General features: G+C 46.2%; 1 protein-coding gene across 1 annotated transcript in view; it reads right to left on the bottom strand.

Annotated features, from left to right (window-relative positions):
- Window positions 1-314: 314 nt before the first annotated feature.
- The window catches only part of CDH26 (cadherin 26), a 53372-nt gene continuing 30911 nt past the window's right edge, over window positions 315-22775 (bottom strand). The window contains exons 8-17 of the mRNA XM_011992416.1: window positions 21974-22233; window positions 18927-19069; window positions 16971-17210; window positions 15455-15676; window positions 14752-14882; window positions 11830-11907; window positions 10088-10156; window positions 8624-8677; window positions 7283-7357; window positions 315-1501 (exon numbers count right to left, since the gene is read on the bottom strand). Coding sequence (XP_011847806.1) covers window positions 1298-1501; window positions 7283-7357; window positions 8624-8677; window positions 10088-10156; window positions 11830-11907; window positions 14752-14882; window positions 15455-15676; window positions 16971-17210; window positions 18927-19069; window positions 21974-22233 — 1476 coding nt within the window. The 3' untranslated portion in view covers window positions 315-1297. The remainder of the gene's footprint in view (window positions 1502-7282; window positions 7358-8623; window positions 8678-10087; window positions 10157-11829; window positions 11908-14751; window positions 14883-15454; window positions 15677-16970; window positions 17211-18926; window positions 19070-21973; window positions 22234-22775) is intronic.

Genomic DNA, 22775 nt, shown 5'->3' with positions numbered 1-22775 from the left:
TATATTTTTCTTTAAAAAAATGACTTTTATACTGAATTACTGAGAAAATGTCCTAGACTGTCCTCTGAGTCATGCTAGGATCAATACAGCTGTTGTACACTTCAAGCGTCCCATTCAGACATTCCAGCGCTTTAAATGTGGTTTTTCTTCTTTTTCAGCTTCCCAAAGCAGAGAAAGAGCGAGGTAACCAGGTAAGAAAGTCCAGATCTCTTTAAAAGAATTATTTGCACAGCTTCTTCAAAAAGAAGGAGAGCGTTTTAACTGTGAGCTGTAACTCACTGTTTAACATAATACTTCCTTGATTCAACAGCAAACATGTTTCTACTGATTTATTTCAGGGTGTGAGAGAGAGCATTTGCTCATTAATTACATAAAAATTTTATATGGCTGTAGACTTTTAGATATTCAATATGTGCATTAAAGTGTCCTAATAGCATTTTAAACTTTGCTTAGTCAGTCTCTTATCTATTACTCAGACTAGAAAACTGACTATTTTAGGGCATATGTCTCCATATTAAGATTTTTAAAAGAAACCATTTCCTCCCCTGAAACTGACATTAGCAGTAAGTGGACAAGTAAAAACCAATTAAATTTTGTGGTTTTGTTTAAAGATAAAATCTAATCAGAACTTTTTCATTCAAAGGCTCCTAAACTCTTTTACTTACATAACACATACAAGTTAAATTATGTCAGCTCTTCATTTTTTAAAGAGTGTACTGTTTATAAAGCTTTCAGCATAATCATTTCTCTCAAGATACCATATTTTATCTATTTATCTAATCAAAAAGTGAATAGGGATCAATACTTTTTTTTAAAAAATCACTTAAAATACTGATTACAAACATTATAGAAAACATTTCTCTATTTACCTAAGTTTTCCCTTAAAAGGAAGCAGAATCATAATCATAGAAATGTAAATAACGTTTTAAAATCTATTTGTATTTTTCTTCAGTATTACCTGCTGTTACCAAGTGACTGGGTAATCGATGGGTTATATTTTCATTTACCCTCAAAGTTAGGCTGCCAGTGGAAGCTAAGAATAACACAATTAAATTCAAGTTTCTCTAGAAAATATGACAAATCAAATTTTAAAAAAGCACAACTTGTGGTTTTGCTTTGGTTCAAGATGGCTGGTCTCAGAATATCAAAGCATTTAATTCAAACTAATAGTGTGTCCTCATCTAGGACTAGAAGGTGATTTTTTTTTTAAGGAGGGAAAAGAAGAACAGAGGGGAAAAATCCATGAATAGTGATTCCCCTCCATGAATTATTTCAATTCGCCAAAATACACATTTTTTTAGGAAGGACCACCTGACTCTGAACATATTTCCTCCAACTGAGTCGCTTTTGAACCCAGAGAGTCCAGCAAATCAGGCGGCAGTTCCTGTTCCAAGCTGGCCAGAGAGCTGAGGGATGAGGCCCCTCCACACTCCCCCTCCTGGCTGTAGACATGAGGTAGGTAGCCGGGGTCATCTTCCAGCACATCGGCAACACGGAGTTTCTGGGGAAAAGTTGGGGAAAGAGAAGGTAAATGCCATGTGCTTCCATATCCAGCTCATTTCTCTAGGTTTGATTCGAGGAACACCTCAGTGCAGTAGGAACGGCACTCAGGCCCCATGTCCTCAGCTGACACAGGAGTTCGTACAGTCCCAGAAGTGGCAGTCAGGCTAAGGGGAGACATCCCACTTTACAGTCTGAGAGGGAACTGTGACACACTGGTGGCCGCCCCAGGACTATGACAGGAGCCCTCAGGAGGACCTCCCACCCACTCCCACCCTCTTGCAGATTCATTTCTTGAGGCTAGCCCCTCCCTGTTCTGTGCTCTGGACACCTCCCCTTCCGTGACCCCCCAGACCCTCGTTTGGACAACTGTCCCCTCTCTCTTCATCTTTTCCTGGCCTCTTGCTGTGGGTTCCTTTCTTCCAACCCACAAATGTGCTCAGGTCTGTCCTTCAATCCGCTCATACCTCACAGCCTCCCTCCAAAAAAGGGCAGCCACCGCTTCCTGCCACCCCTGTCTCACCCACATGGCTCCTCAAACCACTGCCCTCCAGTCTCCCCGTTCACGCTCAGGCCATGGCTTCATCCATCCCTAACCAATGGTGATGTCCCAATCACCATCTCTGTCTGTGACACTCCCTGTGGTCACATCCAGAGCCAGAATTCCAACCAGACAGCTCCACAAGGACGTCCACAGAGACCTCAGACTCAACACCCTGGAAACCACTGTGGTTCTGCCCACAACCTGCATCTCCTCCTCCCTCAGCCCCTCCCTCAATGCTTGCCAAGTGCAGTGTGCACCCCCTGTTACAGGGGCTAGCTGGCTAAAACCCAGGGGATAATCCCCCACACTACCTGTTGTTGTAAATTAAGTTCTACTGGAGCACAGCCAAGACCTTTTATTTGTGTATCATCTGTGGCGGCTTTCACAGAACAGCAGGGCTGAGCTGTGGGAACTGGCCTTCAAATCCTACAAGATTTACTCTCTGGCCCTTTATAAGAAGTTCACTGACCCCTGCAGCATTAGATGATTTCAGCGGTATCAGAACACATATTTATTTGAGTCAATGGCCATTTTATCGTATATTTCAAAACATAATAACAAGAACACCAACTCCATGATTTCACAAATACCATTACATAGCTGATCATAAAGCCAAAAGCTAATTAACATGTGAGCTGCTTTACAGAAATGCATTAAATACATAATAGTGAGTGGGTTAAACACAAGTGTGACAGTCGTGTGAGAATAACCAAAGTTCATGAAACTCTAGCCTGGCCTAAGTCAGGACATCCCCAACAGCCCAGCTGCTCAACCTTGAAACCTAGAGTCATCGCCACCTCTCCCCTGCCCCATCCTCTCAAATGCTCGGCCATATTCCTAGTTCTGTCCCCTCTCCTCCAGCCCCATGACCAATGCCTGAGGATAGGTCCCTATCTCCAGTCATTGGGGCAAGAGTGGCAAGGAGTTCACTAAACTCATTTCTTGTTCTTCTGGTCACCCGGCAAGATCACATTTCCTGCCTCTCTGCTAGATGTGGCTACGTGACTGATGAAATAGGGATGTCAGGATCACATACCTGGCCGTGAAAACTTCCCCAAGAGCCTCCGTTCTCGCTCTTTCTGTCCTCTAGCCTCATTTCCAGTTCTGAGTGGTGGCAGAGCCACAGGGTGGGAGGACCCTGGGCAGGCTCCGGCTCGACACCCACCCTGATCTCTGACGTGAGCCAGAGGTACCTGCTCTGCGCATTAAGCCGCCCTGCTGTAGGGTTGTCATGGCTTTCTCCCTCCCAACAGCCGTCTTCTCACCATCTCTTCCTCTCCCCAGCCTCTCCTGCCTCAGGTCCACCCTCTGCACAAACCCCAGAAACATTTCCTAGGCTTCGTATCTGCTCATTCCTCTCTGCCTAGAACCCTAGACAGTCCTCCTCTGCCAATCTCCACCCAGCAAATTCCAGCTCAGTATTCAGGACCCAAGTCATCTCTCTGTGAAGACTTTCCTGGCCTGAGTGATACAATAAATAGGGGACAGGAAGGGAGGGGAGAGGAGTGGAGGAGGGTTTTAGCCTGTTTACCTTCTAATACCTGTAGAGAGTGCTATCTGAACCCAGAGCCAGTTCCACAGACCTTGGCAGGAATGGGTTTAGTGGGAGCCTGTCTAATCCGTCACTACTGATAGTAATTCTGAGAGGGTGAGCTCATGTAGAGCATGAAAACAGTTGGAGTCCTGGGGCTCAAGCCCAAGGTGGGAGGTGGGGAGGGCCTGGAAAGGGCAGCTCTGGGACCCCAGGGACCCCATGCATGTCCCCATTCTGATGGGACCCCTGGGCTTCCAAGCTCTTAACTATGCCCCCCACCCTGGCCCGCCCAGTGACTGTAACAAGCTGTCTCCAGCCTCCTCTGATTCTCAAGAGCCCTGCCTGGGCCCTTGTTTAGTGGGAAATGCTGTCTCCCCAGCCCAGTCTACTGCTATGTCAGGCTTGGTGCCCACCGGAAGCATGGGAACGCTCACCTGCACATCTGGTCCATTAACTGGGTCTGCTTATTCAGGGACTGTGGTCGCTGTCTGACCATATGGCATGGGGGAGCTGGGGGCAGCGGGAGGAAAGAAAGTTTTTACAGCAAAACCAGCAGATACACAAGCTTCAGCCTAGGTGTTAGGAGTCTGTTCACGTTCTTGCAGTGAAGCTGAACAGACAATTAGCGACGGACATGGTGTGTGCAGAGCAAGACAGAATCTGCAGTGGGGGCTGCACGGGGTGGATTCAACTTCAAAACCCCCAGGCTGACAGCAGAACAGCGGGTGTCTGCACCCTGATTCAGCAATTTTGGAAGCCTCATCAGATCAATAATTCATCATACACCACCATCCAAGTTAGAGGGCTCATGAGGAAAGAACAGGGCCCTCTAATCTGGTGTTCCCTCCTCTCACACCACCAAGCAGAGCTTTGAGCTTCTATTGAATTAAGCTGCCTCCCTCCCTGCAGAGGAGGAGGGGGGCCCGCAGCTGGAACACATCCCCCTCCTGCTCAGCCAGGCAGGACCTGCGATACTGTCCACATGGTCCACTTGGCATGAGCGGTACGTGTGCATGGACATGCATTCATGTGTGTGTGCACAAATGTGAAAATGGGTAAGCCGGATACTATGTCATGATCACCACATCCTACGTTTTACGTAGAGACATGATCTCATCTGCACAAAGCTTCACCCGAGAGTGTAGCAGAGCTGCCCAACTCTACTTTGTAGATGAGAAATTAAGGCTCAGAGAGGAGACTTCCTTGACACTGCTCAATGATCAGGTGGGCCCGTCTGTAGTCGGCCACTCTGCACCCCATTTCTGGCTCTGTCCTTCATGCCTTTACCATTGGAGCAACTTGTCTGAGCCTCTGTTATTGGATTCATCTACCACATTGGGTTATAGTGAAAATGGTTCTTTCATTGGTTCTTCAGTGACCCCTGTGCCATCACCAGTAATGACACAGCCTGGCCCTCAGGGAGGTTACAGTCAGCTCAGGAGAGACACACAGAAATTTCCCCGCAGCTTATCCTTCATCTTCCTCACCAGCAGTCAGGGCCTGGGGAAGTGCCCTGCAGCCCTGACTCTGTGGGTACACAGCCCCCTTCTGTAGGAGCCTGGCTTGCCTGGCTTTAGACAAAGCTTCTAGGCTCAGAGAAGATGTCTGTGTTCTCTTGAAGTAGGTGCCAGACAGCACCCATTCTGCAGGGCTAAGGAGTGGGAGTGAGAAGGCGCCAAGCCTATAGCACCTTTGGGGCTGTTACTGGGGCACAGAGCTGGAGCTCCCACCTGTGGACTGTGACAGGAACCAGAGGAAGCTGACACTGGGGAGACCCCAGGCAGTGACTCTACATCCAGACACAGTCTGGGCTCACTTCCTCAGGCCACAGTGTTCACAGCCCTGTCTGTCATCCACTCTGACAAGCACAGCAGGAGATGTCCAGGCTCACCAATGTGTTTCACAAAACAGGATCCCAGGACCTCAAGTCAGAGGCTCAGATGTGCACCCCAGACCCACTACAGCAGGGTCCACAGAGTTGGTGCTGGGGACTGCTGCCTTTTAATGAGCCCCCCAGTGACTAGACCCTGGAGCCCAGTTGCCTGTATTTGAGCCCCAAATCTACTGCTTTCTATGGCTGTGACCTTGGACACATCACCCAACTTCTTTGTTCCTGGGTTTCCTCATGTTATAAAAAGGTGTATGACAGCACCTCCCCCAGTAGGCTGATGTGCAGACTGAGAGTTAACATCTTTCAAGTCCTCAGAACAGAGTCTAGAACAAAGTGAGTATCATACATGTGTTTGTCAAAAAAATAAGTCTAGCCTGACAGAGACTGTCTACATTTATGTCTTCCTTTGTGCTGATGATTCCACAGACCTGAGTTCCCACTGCCCTGCAACAGGAGGAGCTGCTTAGAGTCAGAACAGCCCGGGCAGCTTCTCGGTACATCCTTCCCCAAGCAGGGGTCATGCAGAGCCTCCATGACATGAGCAGTGGACTGGCTCTGCCCTATCCATGTAAACCTGCCCATGGGTTTGCCCAGCTCCCAAGCTGCTTTCCAATCTTCCCAGGACTACACAATGGCTGTGCTGAGGGACCTTCCAGGATATGCCTAAAATCAGAATCTCACCCCATAGACCCCTTCAGAGCAGTCAAACTACTTCTTTCACAGTTTTGCAGGAAAAGACCCTTCATTCTGAGGTAGGAGGCCAGCAGGTCTTGTTTTCTGGTCACAACCCTGCTGACCAAAACAGGATCTGGTCCAGATGGGATGAAGTTAAAAAAACAAAGACAAACAAACACACACAAAAAAAACAAAAAACAGCAGAATCCAGCAGATGAGACGAAAGTGATCCTGGTTGCCCTCATTGCTCATTGGTGCAAGACACTCACACCAGTGCCAAGACAGCTTACCAATGCCATGGCAGTGACCCAGAAGTTACCACCCCTTTCCTAGAAAGTTCTAAATAACCAGCCCCTCAGTTTGTATCAACCTGCCACTTAATTCGCATGAATTGAAAGTGGATTTTAGTGAGTATAAATACAGTTGCCAACATCCCATACATTTCTGACTGAGTATACTGCCTACGAGTTAGCCCTGCCTTGCAAGGAGCAGTAATGTTCAATAAAAGACTGCTGTCTAACACCACCACCTCACCTTTGAACTCTTTCCAAAAACCCTCCTGGGCTAATCCCCAGTTTGGGGGCTTGCCTGTCCTGTGTCAATTCTGTCTTCAGTTGGGTTCTGCAAAGCAGCACTGGATGGAGGATTCCCATGAAAGTGATTGCTATGGACTTAAATGTGTTCTCTCTCCAAATTCATATGTTCAGGCCCTAACCCCAGTGTGATGACATTTGAAGATGGAGCCTTTGGGAGACAATTAGGTTTAGATGAGCTCATGAGGGTAGAGTCCTCATGATGGAACTGGTTCCCTAATAAGAAGAGATACCAGGGAGCTTGGTATCTCTCTCTCCATCCCATGTGAGGACACAGCTGGAAGGTGGCCATCTGCAAGCTAGAAAGAGAGCCCTCACCAGAACCCAACCATGCTGGAACCCTGACCTTGGACTTCTAGCCTGCAGAAACATGAGGCAATACATTTCTGTTATTTAAGCCACCAGGCAGGCTATGGTATTTTATTATGGCAGCCTTAGCTGACTAACACAGTGATTTAGGAGGAAGTGTCCCCAAATCAAGCCTGGAGCACAGTGGGGATGCAGAACCCATAGCCAGTGCACAGGACAAGGGGAGCCCTCCCTACCTGATTCAGTGTCTCTGCCATCCTTCCTTCCACCAGAGCCAGGAGTTGTCTGTGCACTGTGGCATCTGGGTAAGCCTGCAAGCAAACCAGTAGGGTTTCATACCACAGCAGAGCCCTTGTCCTACCCTGCAACCCCTGTGTGTCAGTGGCCCCAGCACAGATGGGGCATACTCAGCACAGTTCTTTTGGAGGTAAAGAGCCAGGCCCAGGGCAGTTTGTTCACGTTTCCTCTCTTTGTGTTGGGGCAGAGAGGGTGGCCCTGCAATCTCTCATGGCTAGACCTTCCAGTGCCTGGGCTGAAACACACTTTCAGTGAGGAAGGAACCCGAGTGAGCCCAGCCAGGAGGGTTTGCTCCTGCTGACAGCCTCACTCATACCCCCCTCAATTACACTGCCCCTCCTTGCTCATTTTGGCTTCTCTTCCTCTGCACCTTGCCCACTGTTCCCCATGATGGGCTACTGGCAGTCACCTGCTCATCTGGTCCATGTCTGTGGATCTGGGTCTCTGTGCTATCTAAGGGCAGAGGGTACAGTGGTAGGAAACAGGCTTGGCATCTACCGGGAGGAGTGGCTACCTGGGGACCCGCAAATCCCACCATGAAATCATGTGAGTCAGGCTGGCCTGGAGGCAAGCAAAGCACCCGGGGCCTCACTGCCGGGCTCATGCAGGTGCAAGGCCAGCACCCAAGAGTGGCGGTAAACGTAAGACTGATCACCAAGGGAAGATCAAAATTTTCTTGATACTTTAAAAACCAATTTATAATAATGTGAGGCAATGAATTAGGTGCTATGTTAACATAATTTTGCAAACTATATATACAACATTCAACTTCCTTTTGTTTACATCATAATCATTATTTTATTGGTAATAGGTATCTGTTATTAATGTCAATGCATACAAAATTAGTACTTAGATATTTTATTTACAATGGAGTTATTTGTAGGATCTCATTTGAAAAGAAGAATTCTGCTGCAAAACATGTTTAGAAAAAAAAAATTGATTAGATGATCTCTAAGACCCCCTTAGCTTAAAATTTCTATAGGTCTGTGACAAAGCACAGCAGAAAACTCAGCCTATGATTGAGATCTTAGCAACTCAACAGCAAAAGAAATTTGCCAGGGACTGAAAAGCTCTTATGCTCTCAAGTCACGGGATAAATGTGCCTTAACTACTTCCAACCTCTCCTCACATTCGCTTCTCCTTCAGTTTGTTTGGATGTTGGGCATATTTTTTTTTATCACCTCTTTCCTTCCAAATTTCCCATTGTCAGGGCTTTCCACAGCTTTTAGACAGAACAATAAGGTAAATTTTTTCACAGTAACACCTACATCTGTACTTACAGGAGTAGAGTACATGTTTTCCACACCTCTTGACTCAAAGAGCTCGCCATAACCCTTAAATTAAAGAAAGATGAAAGAAATATTTTCTGATTTCAAATAAATCACCAAAGGATGCAAATACATAACTAGAAATTCTTGCAGTCATATTGCCTTTCATTTTTGTACTAAAGATATAGTAATTCTAAAGACTATAGATATTCATAGGAGAAATTCATGAATAAGTTTTGTAGTTGCTTTGTGAAGAAGGAACATGAGAATATTAGATTTGCAAGCTCTGTCTTGGGTCCATGAACACCCAGTAAGATTTCCTTTGTGCCATGGCCATGCCCTGAATACAAACAAATGACACACATCCACTCCTAGGACCCAGGCCCAGCAGCACAACTCTCAGGGCTCAGTGCAAGATGAAAGTTGGGGGCCCTTTGTTTAAAATTAAGAATTTCAAGATGGTGACAGTAGAATATTAAACCAAGGAGGGGTTCTTTAGAGAGGGAGGCCCTGTGCCATGGTGTGGGTTCCACGTCCATGCAGCTGGACACACCAGGACCAGAAGGGTCAGCTGCATGGACATGGAACCCAACATTCATCAATGCAGGAGCCCTTTGGTGATGGATTTGTGGCACCATCTTTGTGCAAAGTAGAACAGCATGTTTTCATCTTTGCTCAGATACTGCCTGTGCAAAGATATGAAATTATAGAGATCTTGAATTTATTTTAGAATCTCTCTCTCGTAAAAATTGGATATGATTCTATGGCTCTTTAGACCCTGAATACCTCTTTTAAATTCAATATTGGAAAAGTAAATTTCTGTTAAATAATGGCTAGTTAAACTGGTGAGGTCCAAATAAGGTCTGTGATTGAGAACTGTATTCATAGTGTTGTGCCAAAGTCCATTTTCTGATTTGATCACGGAGTAGGGTTACTTAAGATGGTATCTTTGGGGGACCCCCAAGAGCTCTCCGTACTATTTTTGCAACTTCTAGTTAGTGGAAAATTATTTCAGAAAACGTCATTTCACAAAGCAATAGTCCTAGAATTTGTATGTAGCATACATGAAGACACAACACACAGGGGAAGTCAGACCTCCCTTTCGCTGGAAGCATGCAGTCACTGGGCTGGAATTTAGTCAGGGTCAAAGTCCTGTGCTCTTAATATTATACATTATCTCCGGTGCCCTTAGAAGGACATGAGAAAATGTATCTATTTGTGGATGTTCTAAAAGTGTCATATTTGATCAGGATTATAAAACTCTAAAAACAACAGCCACCACCAATGACCGTAATACCTAGTTCTACAGATGGAAATAGAGTTGCGTGGGAAAAGCCCAACTTCTCAGATTTTCATTGACTATGTGTCTTTTTCTGACAGTATCACAAAACCTTCTACAAGGGGCCTCTCTCAGGGGAACCAACTGTTAGTCACTAGCGAGATGGCCGCAGCAGGGAGCAACCTTCTGAAACTCACCCAACTCCCCAGAGCAGAGCGTGCTTGGGCTGCCCTGCTCGCCGCAGATGGAGGCACTTCCTTGAGATCCTAGGGGGAAAATGCTGATTTACTCAAAGGAGAATGGATTTCTCTCCAGCTGGAAACAAAGTGGGCATGTGTGACCTCCCACCACTTCCCCTTGCTCATATACTCATAGGCAAACACGAATTAACACGATGAGAGGGAGGGCGCAGTGGAGGGGAAAGGAAAAGGAAGAGAGGCAGGGAATAAAAGGGCAGGTGCAATGGAAATGTGTGGCAGGAGGAGGCTTGAACCTGAAGACGCTAATGTGCTTTCCATGACACAGACACCTGAAAACTGCATAGACACACAGACGAGATCTAGAAGGTGACACTCACAGGTGAAACTGTTTAGATTTAGGGATGGGATCGTGGGCATTTTCTGCTTTGGGTTTCTATTATTTTAATAGCGATGCTTCAATAATGAAGTTAAATTTCAAAGAAAATAAAGCAGGCAATGGACCTTGACAATGGTCTCAGTGACGTTATTTCATGCTACATGCAGCAGCTTTTAAAATATCAGGTTACCCATAAATCATAAGTGATGGCTTCACTTCGAGAAAGTCTGTGAATGGCAGTTCATTTAAGCAGTCACCACAGATGTACTTACTAGAATATTCGCAGGACACTGAAGGGAACCCAGAGATACACCAAAACCTAGATGGTGGAGGCTTTGGTTTCCTCCCCTGTACAACAGGGAAGCAAGACTGCGCTCACCACACACACACCCCTATGGGTTCTGGTGAAAATTCAATGAGATGGGGCATGCAAAGTGCATAGTGTGCCCTTCAGGGCAACGCCTAGGCCTCTAGAAGTTTGCAGACTGGCTCAGAGGAAGGAAAGAGAAGGCTCCTGCCAGCCCAGGAGGCAAGTTTGTAGGAACTAGAAAAGGGAAGCCCTTCCCCCAGGAGCACGGGTTAATGGTCAGAATGCACAGCGGACCCAGCCCTGCTCACTGCCCTGGCCAGGCACGCGCTCATTTATGGCAATCCTGGGTCAACTCTGTTTTCAAAGTAGGGGACACCTACTACTTATGGAATGGAAGATTTAGCTACTTGGGAAACAATTTTAAATAACACTGATTTGCCTGGTGAGAAAATTATTCCCTTTCTAATTCTGTTTCCACACCCTAATGACATCCAGGAGGAAGTGTCACTCTGGTGCTAGCCTGGCTTCCATGCTCTGCCTTCCTTGTAGAGGGGCCCCGGGCCTTTGGCAGTGACATCGTCCACCCAGTCATTGTGCCCTACTTCTTTCATGGCTATTTTCACACTTGCCTGCTCTTTATACAAGTAAAACTGTGTTTTCATTTACAGTTGAAATATAAAGTTTCCTACTTAAATAAATGTACTTAATGTGGACACAAGCCCATTTTAAGAAAAAAGTGTCTTAAGAAATACATAGTCCAAGTGCCATATGCATATGGCAAAAAATCACCATATGGCACTGGACACAGTGATATCTGGAAGCACTAGGTCATCTGATGCCATAGCAAAGATGAAGGAACTTGGCCACAGAAAGGCAAGGGTGTGTTAGGCTAAGGGAACCATGGGGCTTTGCAAGTTGGGGATGGGGTTGCTGACTTGCAGAAGGACCTCCCTGGATGTGGCAGTGGGAGGAGCATCCCAGGTGTTCCTTGTGAGGGAAACCGTCAGGAAAGTCACTTCTTTGCAATCCAGAAGCAAGTAAGGAGCACGTTACCTTAGCTCCCTGCTTGGGTCCTGCTGCAGCTATGCAGACGAGCAGAGCCGGCCTCTGGCCTTCAACATCTGACCATGTCTGTAGAACACAGAGAAAGAAATATGACAAGGGCTGAAATCACAGATAGCAGAAATAAAAACAGAAGGAAAGGAATGACATTTTCTCCAAAACACATTGTATCTATGCCATCACAGAAGTCCAGACTGTAAAAAATACACCTCTCCTATAAATCTGGATGACTTATGTGGGAAAAGAATGTTATTTCTGTTTGCCTTTTGTAATTGCTCGCTGGGAGGTTGAGCTTCTCATGGTTCAGTGTTCCATGTAAACTGATGGTAAAAGGCTCGCTTCAGGAGCCCTCAGAATTGAAAAGCTTGTCTTTTTCTAGGGCTCATAGTGATGGCTCTTGGGGTCACCACTGTTGCATGGTATTCTGTGCATTGTCCTATTCATTTACCAACCAACATACATGTTCACTGAGGGACTCAGGTTGATGGATGCTGGCTTTCTGTTGGCCAAGGGCTCTTAGCTTCCCCACACGCAGGGAAGGCATCTATGCAGTTCCACAGACCATCACCATCAGACAGCATCCCTATAGTTTAGCAGCAGAATGTGACAACATGTGTGCACCTAGTGATGATGTCTTGCGTGGAGTTTTCCCAAGAGCACACAATGTTCCTGGTGAGTGGATGTGCAATGTAGGCTGGTATCTTTGTGTAAGATGTATAGAGGGAGACGTGCACCTAGAGATGGCCTTATTTACCAAGGTTACAAAGACATAATCAGTAATTACTGCTAATAATGCTAATATTGGCAACCACCCTTTATTGCATGACCGTTAGTACTGAAAATTTGACATGTGTTATTTGATTAAAGTGTCCAACAAACTTAGGAGACAGAAGACTATCAAGTTCACTCTGTATATGAAAGTCAGAATCAGTTAGATTACGTAATTGATCAATCACAGGTTTGGAATCTACACTCAGGTCTGTTGAATCCCATTTCTCAGAGCCCTAAGATACTGAAGCAGGAACGGAGATGCGCCTTTAGTTGTGAATGAGAAACAAGAGGAAGATTTGTTGGTACAAGAAGAGAACAGAGCCCCTTGCCCAGCATGAGGTTCTCTTGTCCCTCTGGCATAGCTGGTCTTTGACCAGTGCCACCATGTCATTAAGCCCCCTCCAACCCTCCTGGTCTTAGCATCACAAGGGCCAAGGTTCCTTTCCACCCACACTGCTTCTACAGCTGCTTCCTCTTTTCCAAGAGACAATCACAAAGCTGCTGGGAAAGAAGGGTAACCAGGGCATCCCCACTGTCCCTTCCATCTCAGCTACAACCTGAACCAATGCTCAGGAAGTGCGACATTCCTGCCAGTCTCCTCCAAGCTCAGCAGCTTTCACGCTCTCCTGCCAAGGAGGAGACTGAGGCACAGCCCCTGGGCCTGGGAACCATTTCTGTTTCCCTTCATGGTTGAGCCTCTGAGCCACTGGAACTGTCCAAGGCAAGAAATTCTACTGTTACACAAAGACTGCTGTTTGTCCAGATGGTTTTCTTCTTAAAATTACACAACAAATCAAGTTTGCTGCTGCTCTCACATTTGGGATGGGGAGATTCCTTCCAGGGGACTTCACAATCTGGAGAGTTTGGACCTCGCTCCTGTTTCCTCACCCAGGAAGCACTCACAGGAGGGTGCACAGGCACGTACCTGCCAGGGGAGCCTAACCTTCCTTCCCTCCTTCACACCACAGGGAAGACAAAATGCAAAGAACCCTGGGAGCCTCAGGCAAACACCAGCTTCTTCAATCACATATTTTTGAGAAACTCTCTAATTACATGAGCATCACATCAAAGTTCATTGGAATATCTTTGCCCTAAAGTGTCTCACTTCATTCAGCAAGTCTCTCCCTTCCAGGAAAGAACCACTGGTGGAGGCGTAAGATGGGGTGACCGAATCCTCTGTGTGTGTTTCCTTTGGACATTTGTGTTCATTTTCTAAATCAACCACTTAATTCTAGATGAAGACAAACAGGAGAGCTCACAATGCTTTCATCTCTTTGTCTGTCTAATCCTGGCCCAGAGTTGCTGCAAGGGTGACTAAGATAACGTAGGGCCCATTTCAGAAGCAGCCGGTTTGAAAAACCAGTGGCCATTGGCCAGTTACTTTATATGGTTCTGCCTTGTGTTAGGTGCCTTCATGTGTTAGGTGCCTTCAAAGAGGATGTGTTAGACATCTTCTTTGATCCACAACCTATCTGAGAATTTGACTTTATCATCCCAGTTCACAGATGAGGATGTAGGGTTAAATGATGAAGCTAATGAGATGTGAAGGCAGAAACAGAGCCCAGGCCTTGTACCTCCAAGGGCAGTGAGCTTTCTGGTTGGCCTCTGCCGGACAATGGTAGAAGAGGAGGTTCTGCCATGATCTACGGAAAGCCATGGCCAAGAAGCCAGCTCAGACTCATTTAACCAGTGAGCCTAACACAATCCCATTTAGGGAACGTCTACCTAATAAAAATCACTTTTTCCCTAAGCACAGTTTCTCAAACTCAGCACTTAGGGGACTGGGGCAGATAATTCTCTGTGGTAGAGACTGTCTTGTGTGTTATAGGATATTTAGCAGCATCTCTGACCTCAACCCACCAGACACCAGTAGCACTCCTAACTGTGACCATCAAAACTGTCTCCAGGCATTGATGAATATCCCCTGTGGGGCAAAATTGCTCATGGTTGAGAACCATTGATCTAAAACAATAAATTCATTTATCTGAGTTAGTTTTTCCAAGAATTTTTTCCCACTTGCTACTGAAACATGGGTAAGAATGAAGAATTAAGAGGTGGTACAGTGGGTGAAAAAACACATGCTATATGTCTGTGTATTATTGAATTCCTTGCCATAAGACACAAAGCATGATATTCCACTACCTGGGCTGAAGTGGCTTTGCTCTCCTCATTATACATGACCAGTGTTTGGTGGCCTTCATCATTGGATATAGAGCATCCATGCCTCTTAGGTTCAAGCACAAAATAGCGTCGCAACAGGAAAAGCAGAGCTACTGTGATAAGACAAAGGGGAAAAACAGATTAGACAAGCTCACCCATATCAGAGGTTTCATGAGGATCTTGTTCTGTTCATTTATAACTCAGTCATGAACTGGCAAGGTCAAACTGCATCTTCGTCATCTGTGTAGCTCTAAAGTTTAGCACAGTTCCGGGATATAACTAGATGCTACGTACTGTTTGTTGAATTAATCAATAATACTATCTGGCCGGTAATATTGTATTGTTTCTTGGAAAAGCTGCTTTCTCATTAGCCTTGCCAAGTCCAGAAGCCTGGACATCTGTACGTTGCTGTCTCCATGGTTATTACAAAGGACCACTCCTTGACTATGTTTACCGAAGGAGTCCATTGTGAGTACAGGCTGCTTTGGCTGGCCAGGGATCTTGCCTGGCCAACATGGCAACCTCTGATCTGCATCTAGGAGCGTGAGTACACCCAGAAGTCATTCTCAAAGCCATTCCACCAATCCTGCCATCGGCTGTCCCCTACCCCAGCAAACCCCATACCCTTGGCCTATTGCCTGGGGAGAGGAGCCATAGTCCCAGGACACCCCTACAGACCACTGACCTGCCAGAGCCACGAATGCTGCACAGACAGGGGACAGGGTCCCCACAAGAAGCCCCACTCCTGCATCTGCATGCTCCACACACGTGAACCCACTGGCACAGGGGCAGATCCTTACACGGACAGTTTGCTTCTGGGAAAGTCCCTGTTTGTCTCCAATGAAGAGTGGCACCAAGTAATTACCACGTGGCAGGCTTCTCAAGGTTAAAAGTTCAACTGACTGACCTGCAAAGGGAAAAAGAACATGGCATGCATTGACTCACTCATCTGCTCATCTGCTCAATGCACGCTTACTAAAGCTCTGTATGAACGTAAGCCAACTGCAGAGTTAGAGGGAGGGGTCCCCAAGGGCACCCTCACTTCTGACACCAACTGCAAGTTCATGGATTCCCAAGACCACCCTCAGGTTCAACAATTCTCTAGAAAGACTCACAGAACACACTGAAAGTTGTTACAGCGATGGTGCCGTTTTCTACAAGGAAAAGATACAGATGAAAATCAGACAAGGAAAGAGGCACCTAGGGCAGAGTCCAGAAAAGCACCAATGTCAGAGCTTCTCATCATGACCTGACTTCTCAGGTCAGCACCAGTGAGGGACAGCACACATGGGATGCTGCAGTCAGGGGCGTTCACCTGAGCCTCAGGCTCCAGTGTTCTCCTGGGGCTTCGTCAGGCAACCTGGTGGGCCTCCCAGGTGGGTGGCCTCAGTCTCCAACCTCTCTGGTAGTCGACTGACACTATGTGACTAGAAGTCCCCAATCTAAATCACATTGCCCCTGTCTGGCTCAGCTCAAGACACCCAGGTAAAGAGACACTGGTGTCAGACATGATATCCCAATAGAGATCACCCAGACCCCAAGGACAAAGACCAGACCTCTCTTTGGGCAAGGCGAAGTTCTTTACCATACACTCCAGGTCTGAGCTGAAACCGTGCCACAGTCTACAGATGCCATGGCTAGAGGCACAGAGGAGAGTGTTGACAGAGGGTGCCAGTTGCTTTTAACCTGCTCAGCAGGTTCATGTTCTGATAACAGTGCCCCAGTGTTTCTTTAGGGAAGCCTACACTTCCCAAATTCTCAGTATGAATCAGGAGAGGCTGAGCCCAGATCCCAACAAGGTCCAGGTGTGGGCTGGGAACCAGTCAATCAGCACGTCTGCCCTCCTAAGTCCCACCTGCAGTGATTGGCAGGGCAGCTGACCCAGGTCAAACTGTGACATCAATCCTGGAGCTTCCCGGGAAACACCCTTCTTGCCAGATGTTAGGATATGTCTCAGGGACTCCCAGCAGCCTCCTACCCCCTGATGAGGAGAGGTTCCTAAAAGTGAAGGAACCCAGAGAAAAGCAGACCGTGCGTGGGAAGGTGGCTTCCAGGGATATCCTTTGAGCACCTAGAGCCAGCTCTGCCAGAACAGACTTCTCTGGCTTTTTAAGCTAATAAAGTCCTTTTTTGCCTAAAACTGTTTCAATTGGATGTCTGTCATTTTCCACTGTTTGCCCGTGACCAGTACAAACACTCACCCCAATTTTTCCCCAACTTCCATGTGTCCTCTGCGTTTTGCAGGGTGTTGTCCAATTCAAATGTAAATGGATCAGAGAAGGGCTCCAGGTCCGGATCCTCTGCCTCGATGTGGAGGGGCTGATGCACGGCAGACTCACAGACCTCCACATAGCGGGAATGTGGCCGGAGAGTCGGGGCGTTGTCATTGATGTCAGACAGGAAGAGCATTAGCGTCCCTGTTGCAGTCTGCGGGGGGAAGCCTTGTACGGGCAGGAAGTTTCAAGAGTTGGTTATCTCGTGCACACAGAGCCCTGGAGAAGGAGCACTCTCCGTCGCTCAGAAAACAAATACTCCTGAAATACTAGAACTGTTTCCCTTTCAAATCATAACTCTCCTGGCATGCATGTGATGATCTGTTTTCCTGCTTTTATGAACATTCAGAATATCTGGGTAAGGTAAGCTAATAAAGCACTTACCACCTCAAATCATTTGTAGAACAGGGTAGAATGTGGCATCATTAAACAAACAAAAGGTCGATCAATGGTGCCAGGCGTTAAGGATGGGTGGGGTGGAGGAAAATGGGTGTGACTAAAGAAGGGCCCCATGGGGGTCCCTGAGGAGAGGCAAATGCGCTGCATCTCCGCGTTGATGTCCCGGTTACGAGATTACACTGTAGTCCTGCAAGGTGTTGCCCCTGGGGGAGACTGGCAAAGGATACGCAGGATCCACTAGATTATTTCTTAAAACTGCAAGTGAATCTACAATTATCTAAAAGGACTTTTTCTAATTTAAAAAGTGGCAATCATCAATTCACAACTGCAAATATATGAAGCCAACCTAAGTGCCCATTGACACTTAGTGGATAAAGACAATGTGGCATATGTATACTATGGAATACTACTCAGCCATAAAAAAGAATGAAATAATGTTTTTTTGCAGCAACTTGGATAGAGCTGGAGGCCATTCTTCTAAGTGAACAATTCAGGAATAGAAAACCAAATACTGTATGTTCTCACTTGTAAGTGAGAGCTAAGCGAGTGATATAAGGAACTCTGGAGACTCAGAAGCAGGGGAGGAGGGAGCCAAGGGATAAGAAACCTCACACTGGATACAAAGTACACTACTCAGGTGACCAGTGCACTACAATCTTAGACTTCACCACTGCATAATTCATCTACGTAACCAAAAACCACTTGTACCCCAAAAGCTTTTGAAATACGAAAAGCAAAAAATAAACAGAAAAAAAAAGAGTACCCATCATAAAATCATCCATAACAGAATGAGGGAGCCCTGAAACACTGGCCCCACTTTTTCTCCTCCCTTAATACTGATTAGGAATCCGTGTTTCCTATCTCCATTGCCCCCCACCCCCAATATTCCACTAGTTAATTACAGAGTGGAACGTATAGCGACATATCACTTGGAGCTTGGGTTTTAGTTCACAGACTTTCTTAAATACAATGTTAAAGTTATTTGAACATTTTTATTTCTTCAACTTTGTTTTGGTGTGTTTAAAGATTCAGCCTTAGGAGAGCGTAGAGAAAAGTGCTGAAACATGCTCATAAAACCTCCCATCCTGGTTGATGACAAATGTGTCCCTTACTGTCCCATTTACCTGAGCTCGTACGCCATCCCAAGCACAGGGAAGCTGTGCTACATATCACACACCATCGGCTTTGACAAAGAGCTAAAGAGTTAGCTCATGAACAGATGAAAAAGATGTTGGGTTTGATTGCAGCCTCCTTGCTGATTTAATTGTCTCTTCTGAATGAATACTGCCCTCTTTCGATGGTATTGGTCCCTTGTTTACCATTTCGAGAATTACTACCAAAAATAATCACCAGCATGGATGCAGAGTGATAACAAGGTTTATTTTATCCTTTTCTTAGCTGTGCTGAAAGACTCTCACCAGGATTACTTTCCCGCAGGAAGCAAGAATGAGCATTTTATTTTTCCAATTTTGGGTAAACACTCACCATCATCAACAGCGTGAACGATGATTATATAAAAACTGTCATTGACATGAGGGGATTCTCGGTCAATTGGCTCCACGGTGGTGACCACTCCGGAGTTTTCATCTACGCTGACCCAGTTTGCTGGGTCATGAACCCGTTTATATCTTGTAGAAGGAAAACGGATGGCAATTTTTAAAATTAAAAACTTACATCAAAAGATGTAAAAAGTTACATGAAAAAAACAAAATATGTCATAGAAACACTATTTCTACCACAAGTAATTTGAGAAATTCTAAGAGAAATTAAACTATGAGAGTGTTAAATTCACAAACGGAATGGAGGCGCAGGAAGGACAGCCTAAAGACGCTCCTAAGTCTGTGGAATCGACATTCACCAGAACACCAACTGTCCCCCTCCTTGTTGGACTGAACATAGTTTTGTCTGCCTTGGGGAAATGTTTCATCCTGGAAAGGAACCCATCTTCAGTTGCCTGTAGATGATGGTAGCTTAGTGTGAAAAACCAAACTGCCCTTGCAACAGAAGCCTAGGACTTTACCCCTGGTGTGTTCCCTTTGCAGAAGAGCCCCAGTGGTTCACAGGTGGGTAACCCTGTTCCTCAAAGTGGTCTTCTACATCCCCGTCACCTCTGTGAACCTGACACCGCTTTAAGGGGTGGGCCATGCCAAACCCTCCAGGATTCCTAAGAGCTGTCAGCCATCGTATGGCATCCTTTGCAACCTTGCCAGGTTGCCAACCACAGCTACCTGCTGCGGCCCCACAGCAGGAACATCCTGGACTCAGGCAAACAACAACAACAAAAAGTGCAGGTCCCAGAAAGGTGCGGAGAGGGGCAGTTTCTCCTTACGCTTTTCCTTCATCCTCTGGGCAAATGCTTTTCAAAGGGTCAGCAAGGATTCCTCTCTCATGTTGGGTGGGTCACAGTTTTTAAAGGGATTGAAGCTTTTTGTGCTCTGCTTCACCTCTTAGGGAAAGTTCCAGAAGTTCCTTAGAAGCACTGTGATTTTGCAATGTTTACAAACGAGGGGAAGAAACTCAGAGTTCCTCTGTGGATTATCTCAGGCCAAAAGGCAGCTCCCTCAGCTAATGCAGATGAAGCAGAACTAGAGGAAACCAGAGCTGCACCCCACCCAGATCATGCCTCCGCCCTGTCACAAAAGACACTCGCCCTGCCTCCTGGACAAAGCCATACTGAGGCTATAACGATGGACTGTTTAGTTCTTGATTTCAGCACAATCCAAACATTTACTGAGACCTACATATGAGCCAACCATCCCCAAGAGACAGGAAGACAGCAGCGAATTAGGAAAGGCTCCTATCGGTGGTGCCAAAGGGAGCCCCAACCAGCATCACGGGCATCCCTGGGAGCTTCTTAGAAATGCAAATCTCAGTCCTGGCCCCAGATCTCTCAATCAAGTTCTAGGGGTGGGTTGGAAACCAGCCTGGCCAACATGGTGAAACCCCGTCTCTATTAAAAATACAAAAATTAGCCAGACATGGCAGCACATGCCTGTAGTCCCAGCTACTCAGGAGAATGAGGCAGGAGAATCACGAGAACCTGGGAGGTGGAGGTTCAAGTGAGTCGAGATTATGCCACTGCACTCCAGCCTGGGTGATAGAGAAAGACACTGTCTCAAAAAAAAGAAAAGAAATTCTAGGAGTGGGGCCCAGCAATCTGCATTTTAACAAATTCCCCCAGAGATTGATATACACTATAGTTTGACAGTTACTTCTTAAGAGCCATGCTAACTCAAGGTACACCATTGTGTACCAGAAGGGGTCTGTGAGCTGTTGGTTGGCTGCTCATAATGAGATAACTGCAAAAATGAAGGGCAGGTGTTGAGAGGCTCTTAGAGTTGTCAGCATTGCTGTGCCCCCCAGTGCATGATAATTTTTCTAGTAATTCAATTTCATTATATTTTGCAAACTTATCAATACATAATGAATTGTAAATTAAAAAAAAAAATCTAGCCTTTCCCAACAGATAATTTGAGAAGGGTTGCTGTAAGGGGAGGAATCTCACACTGAAGTGTGGACAGGGGCCACGCAAGCATGAGAAATGAGTGAAGCTGGTGGAATGGAGTCTGGGGTCAACTGCTGAGCTTGACCTGGAGAGAGAAGGGGCATGACTCATGATCCCATTCTGTCCCCATGATCATGGTCTCATGGAACACAGACCCAAAAATGCCAAATTATTTCATTCCTTCAAGAACATCAGGAGATTCAGGCCATATGCTACCCAAGTGCCCATCGATGGATGAGCGGATAAGCAAAAATGTGTCAATACCACACATGCTTACTCAGCATCAAAAAGGAAGGCCATTCCGATACACGCTAGACATACTTGAACTTTGAGGACATTATACAGAGTGAAATAAGTCAGTCACCTAAAGACAAATATCATATGACTCTACTTTGACGACCTGGAGTCGTCAAATTCAGAGAGACAAAAATTCGAATGGTGGGGGCCAGGGCTGGAGAAGGGGGAATGAGGAATGAGTGGTTAATAGAGACAGAGCTTCTGTTTTGCCAGATGAAAAGAGTTCTGGAGATGGATGGAGGTGATGGCTACACAACGTTGTGAACGCACTTAATGCCAAGACCCGTACCCTTACAAATGGATAAAATGGTAAGTTTGATGTATAGTTTACCACAATTTACAAAAAAACCCCAAAACAAACAAACAAACAAAATCTTACTTTTGTTGCCCAGAAGCAAGAGAGGTGCTGGTTTATAACTTCTGGTATAGAGCGGGGAGATAGAAAAATATAATGAATTATTCTAACACAAAGGAAAGAATACAAAAGGAACACATGGAAAATGCAAAGGAAAACTAACAAGTGAGTTCTCCTGGTGGGGTCAGAAAAAGCTATGGATGGAAGACGACATTTAACCCAGGCCAGTGGTCATGCACTGTGGCTTCTTGTATTTTCGTCACTGAGACTGAGGCAACCTCGTGAACACGTCCAGGGAGTTGGTTTTCTAACAGGAGCCCTCTTGGTTATGTGGCTATTTCTACTTAACCGCCCTTCCTGGCCCTCTCTTCTCACCTTATCTGGCTGTCTGGATCCGTGGCATTAAAAGTTCCCAACAGGGTCCCAGGCCCGGTGCCCTCCTTTTTACTGACAATGAAGCTCTGGGGGTGAAAGGTTGGTGGGTCGTTGGCGTCTGTCACCTGCACACTCACAGTGGCGCTTGCTGCTGCCTTCCTTGGTGGCTGAAGCTTTCCTCTCTCGCAGTAGAGGAGCCTCTCCTCATTCTCCACAGCAATGACGAGGCTTCGCGCTGGGCGAGTCTCATAATCCAAAGGCTGGAACCCCAGAGAGAGGATATCATTAGCACCTGCTGCTCCTCTGGCCAGAGGAAGCCCAGCGCCGAGTCATCATTGTGAACTCAGAGCTTGTGGCTTTTGCACTTCATTTATTATTTATGTTGTCTTTGATAATGATCAAAAGACAGTCTTCAGCTCATTTTCAAATCATTTATGGAGTTCTTTTCTCTTTTATTTTCCCCTCCTCCTCCGCTGGTTGAAAAGAACCACCATCCTTCAGAGGGTAATGAAAAATGCAACAAAAACCATAGCCTAATGAAACATTAATGAGACAACCATGCTGCAAAAAAAATCAGGGGAACTTAGGGAAATATAGATATTAATGATCATAGTTATTCAGGGTACAAAGTGGTCAGTTGACTTAAAAGGATTAAAAGGCTGGGAATATTTTGAAAATTCAACCCCAGGCATCTGGTGCAACGTCTACAGAGCCTTGCTATTCATAGCATGGTCCGCAGGCCATCAGCATCCCCTGGGCGTTGGTCAAATGGGCAGGCGAATCTTGGGCCCTGCGCCAGACC

This window comes from Mandrillus leucophaeus, unplaced genomic scaffold, assembly GCF_000951045.1.
Source record: "Mandrillus leucophaeus isolate KB7577 unplaced genomic scaffold, Mleu.le_1.0 Scaffold41, whole genome shotgun sequence".
NCBI lineage: Eukaryota > Metazoa > Chordata > Mammalia > Primates > Cercopithecidae > Mandrillus > Mandrillus leucophaeus.
The sequence above is the reverse complement of the archived record's forward strand: the minus strand, read 5'-3'. Positions and strand labels throughout refer to the sequence as shown.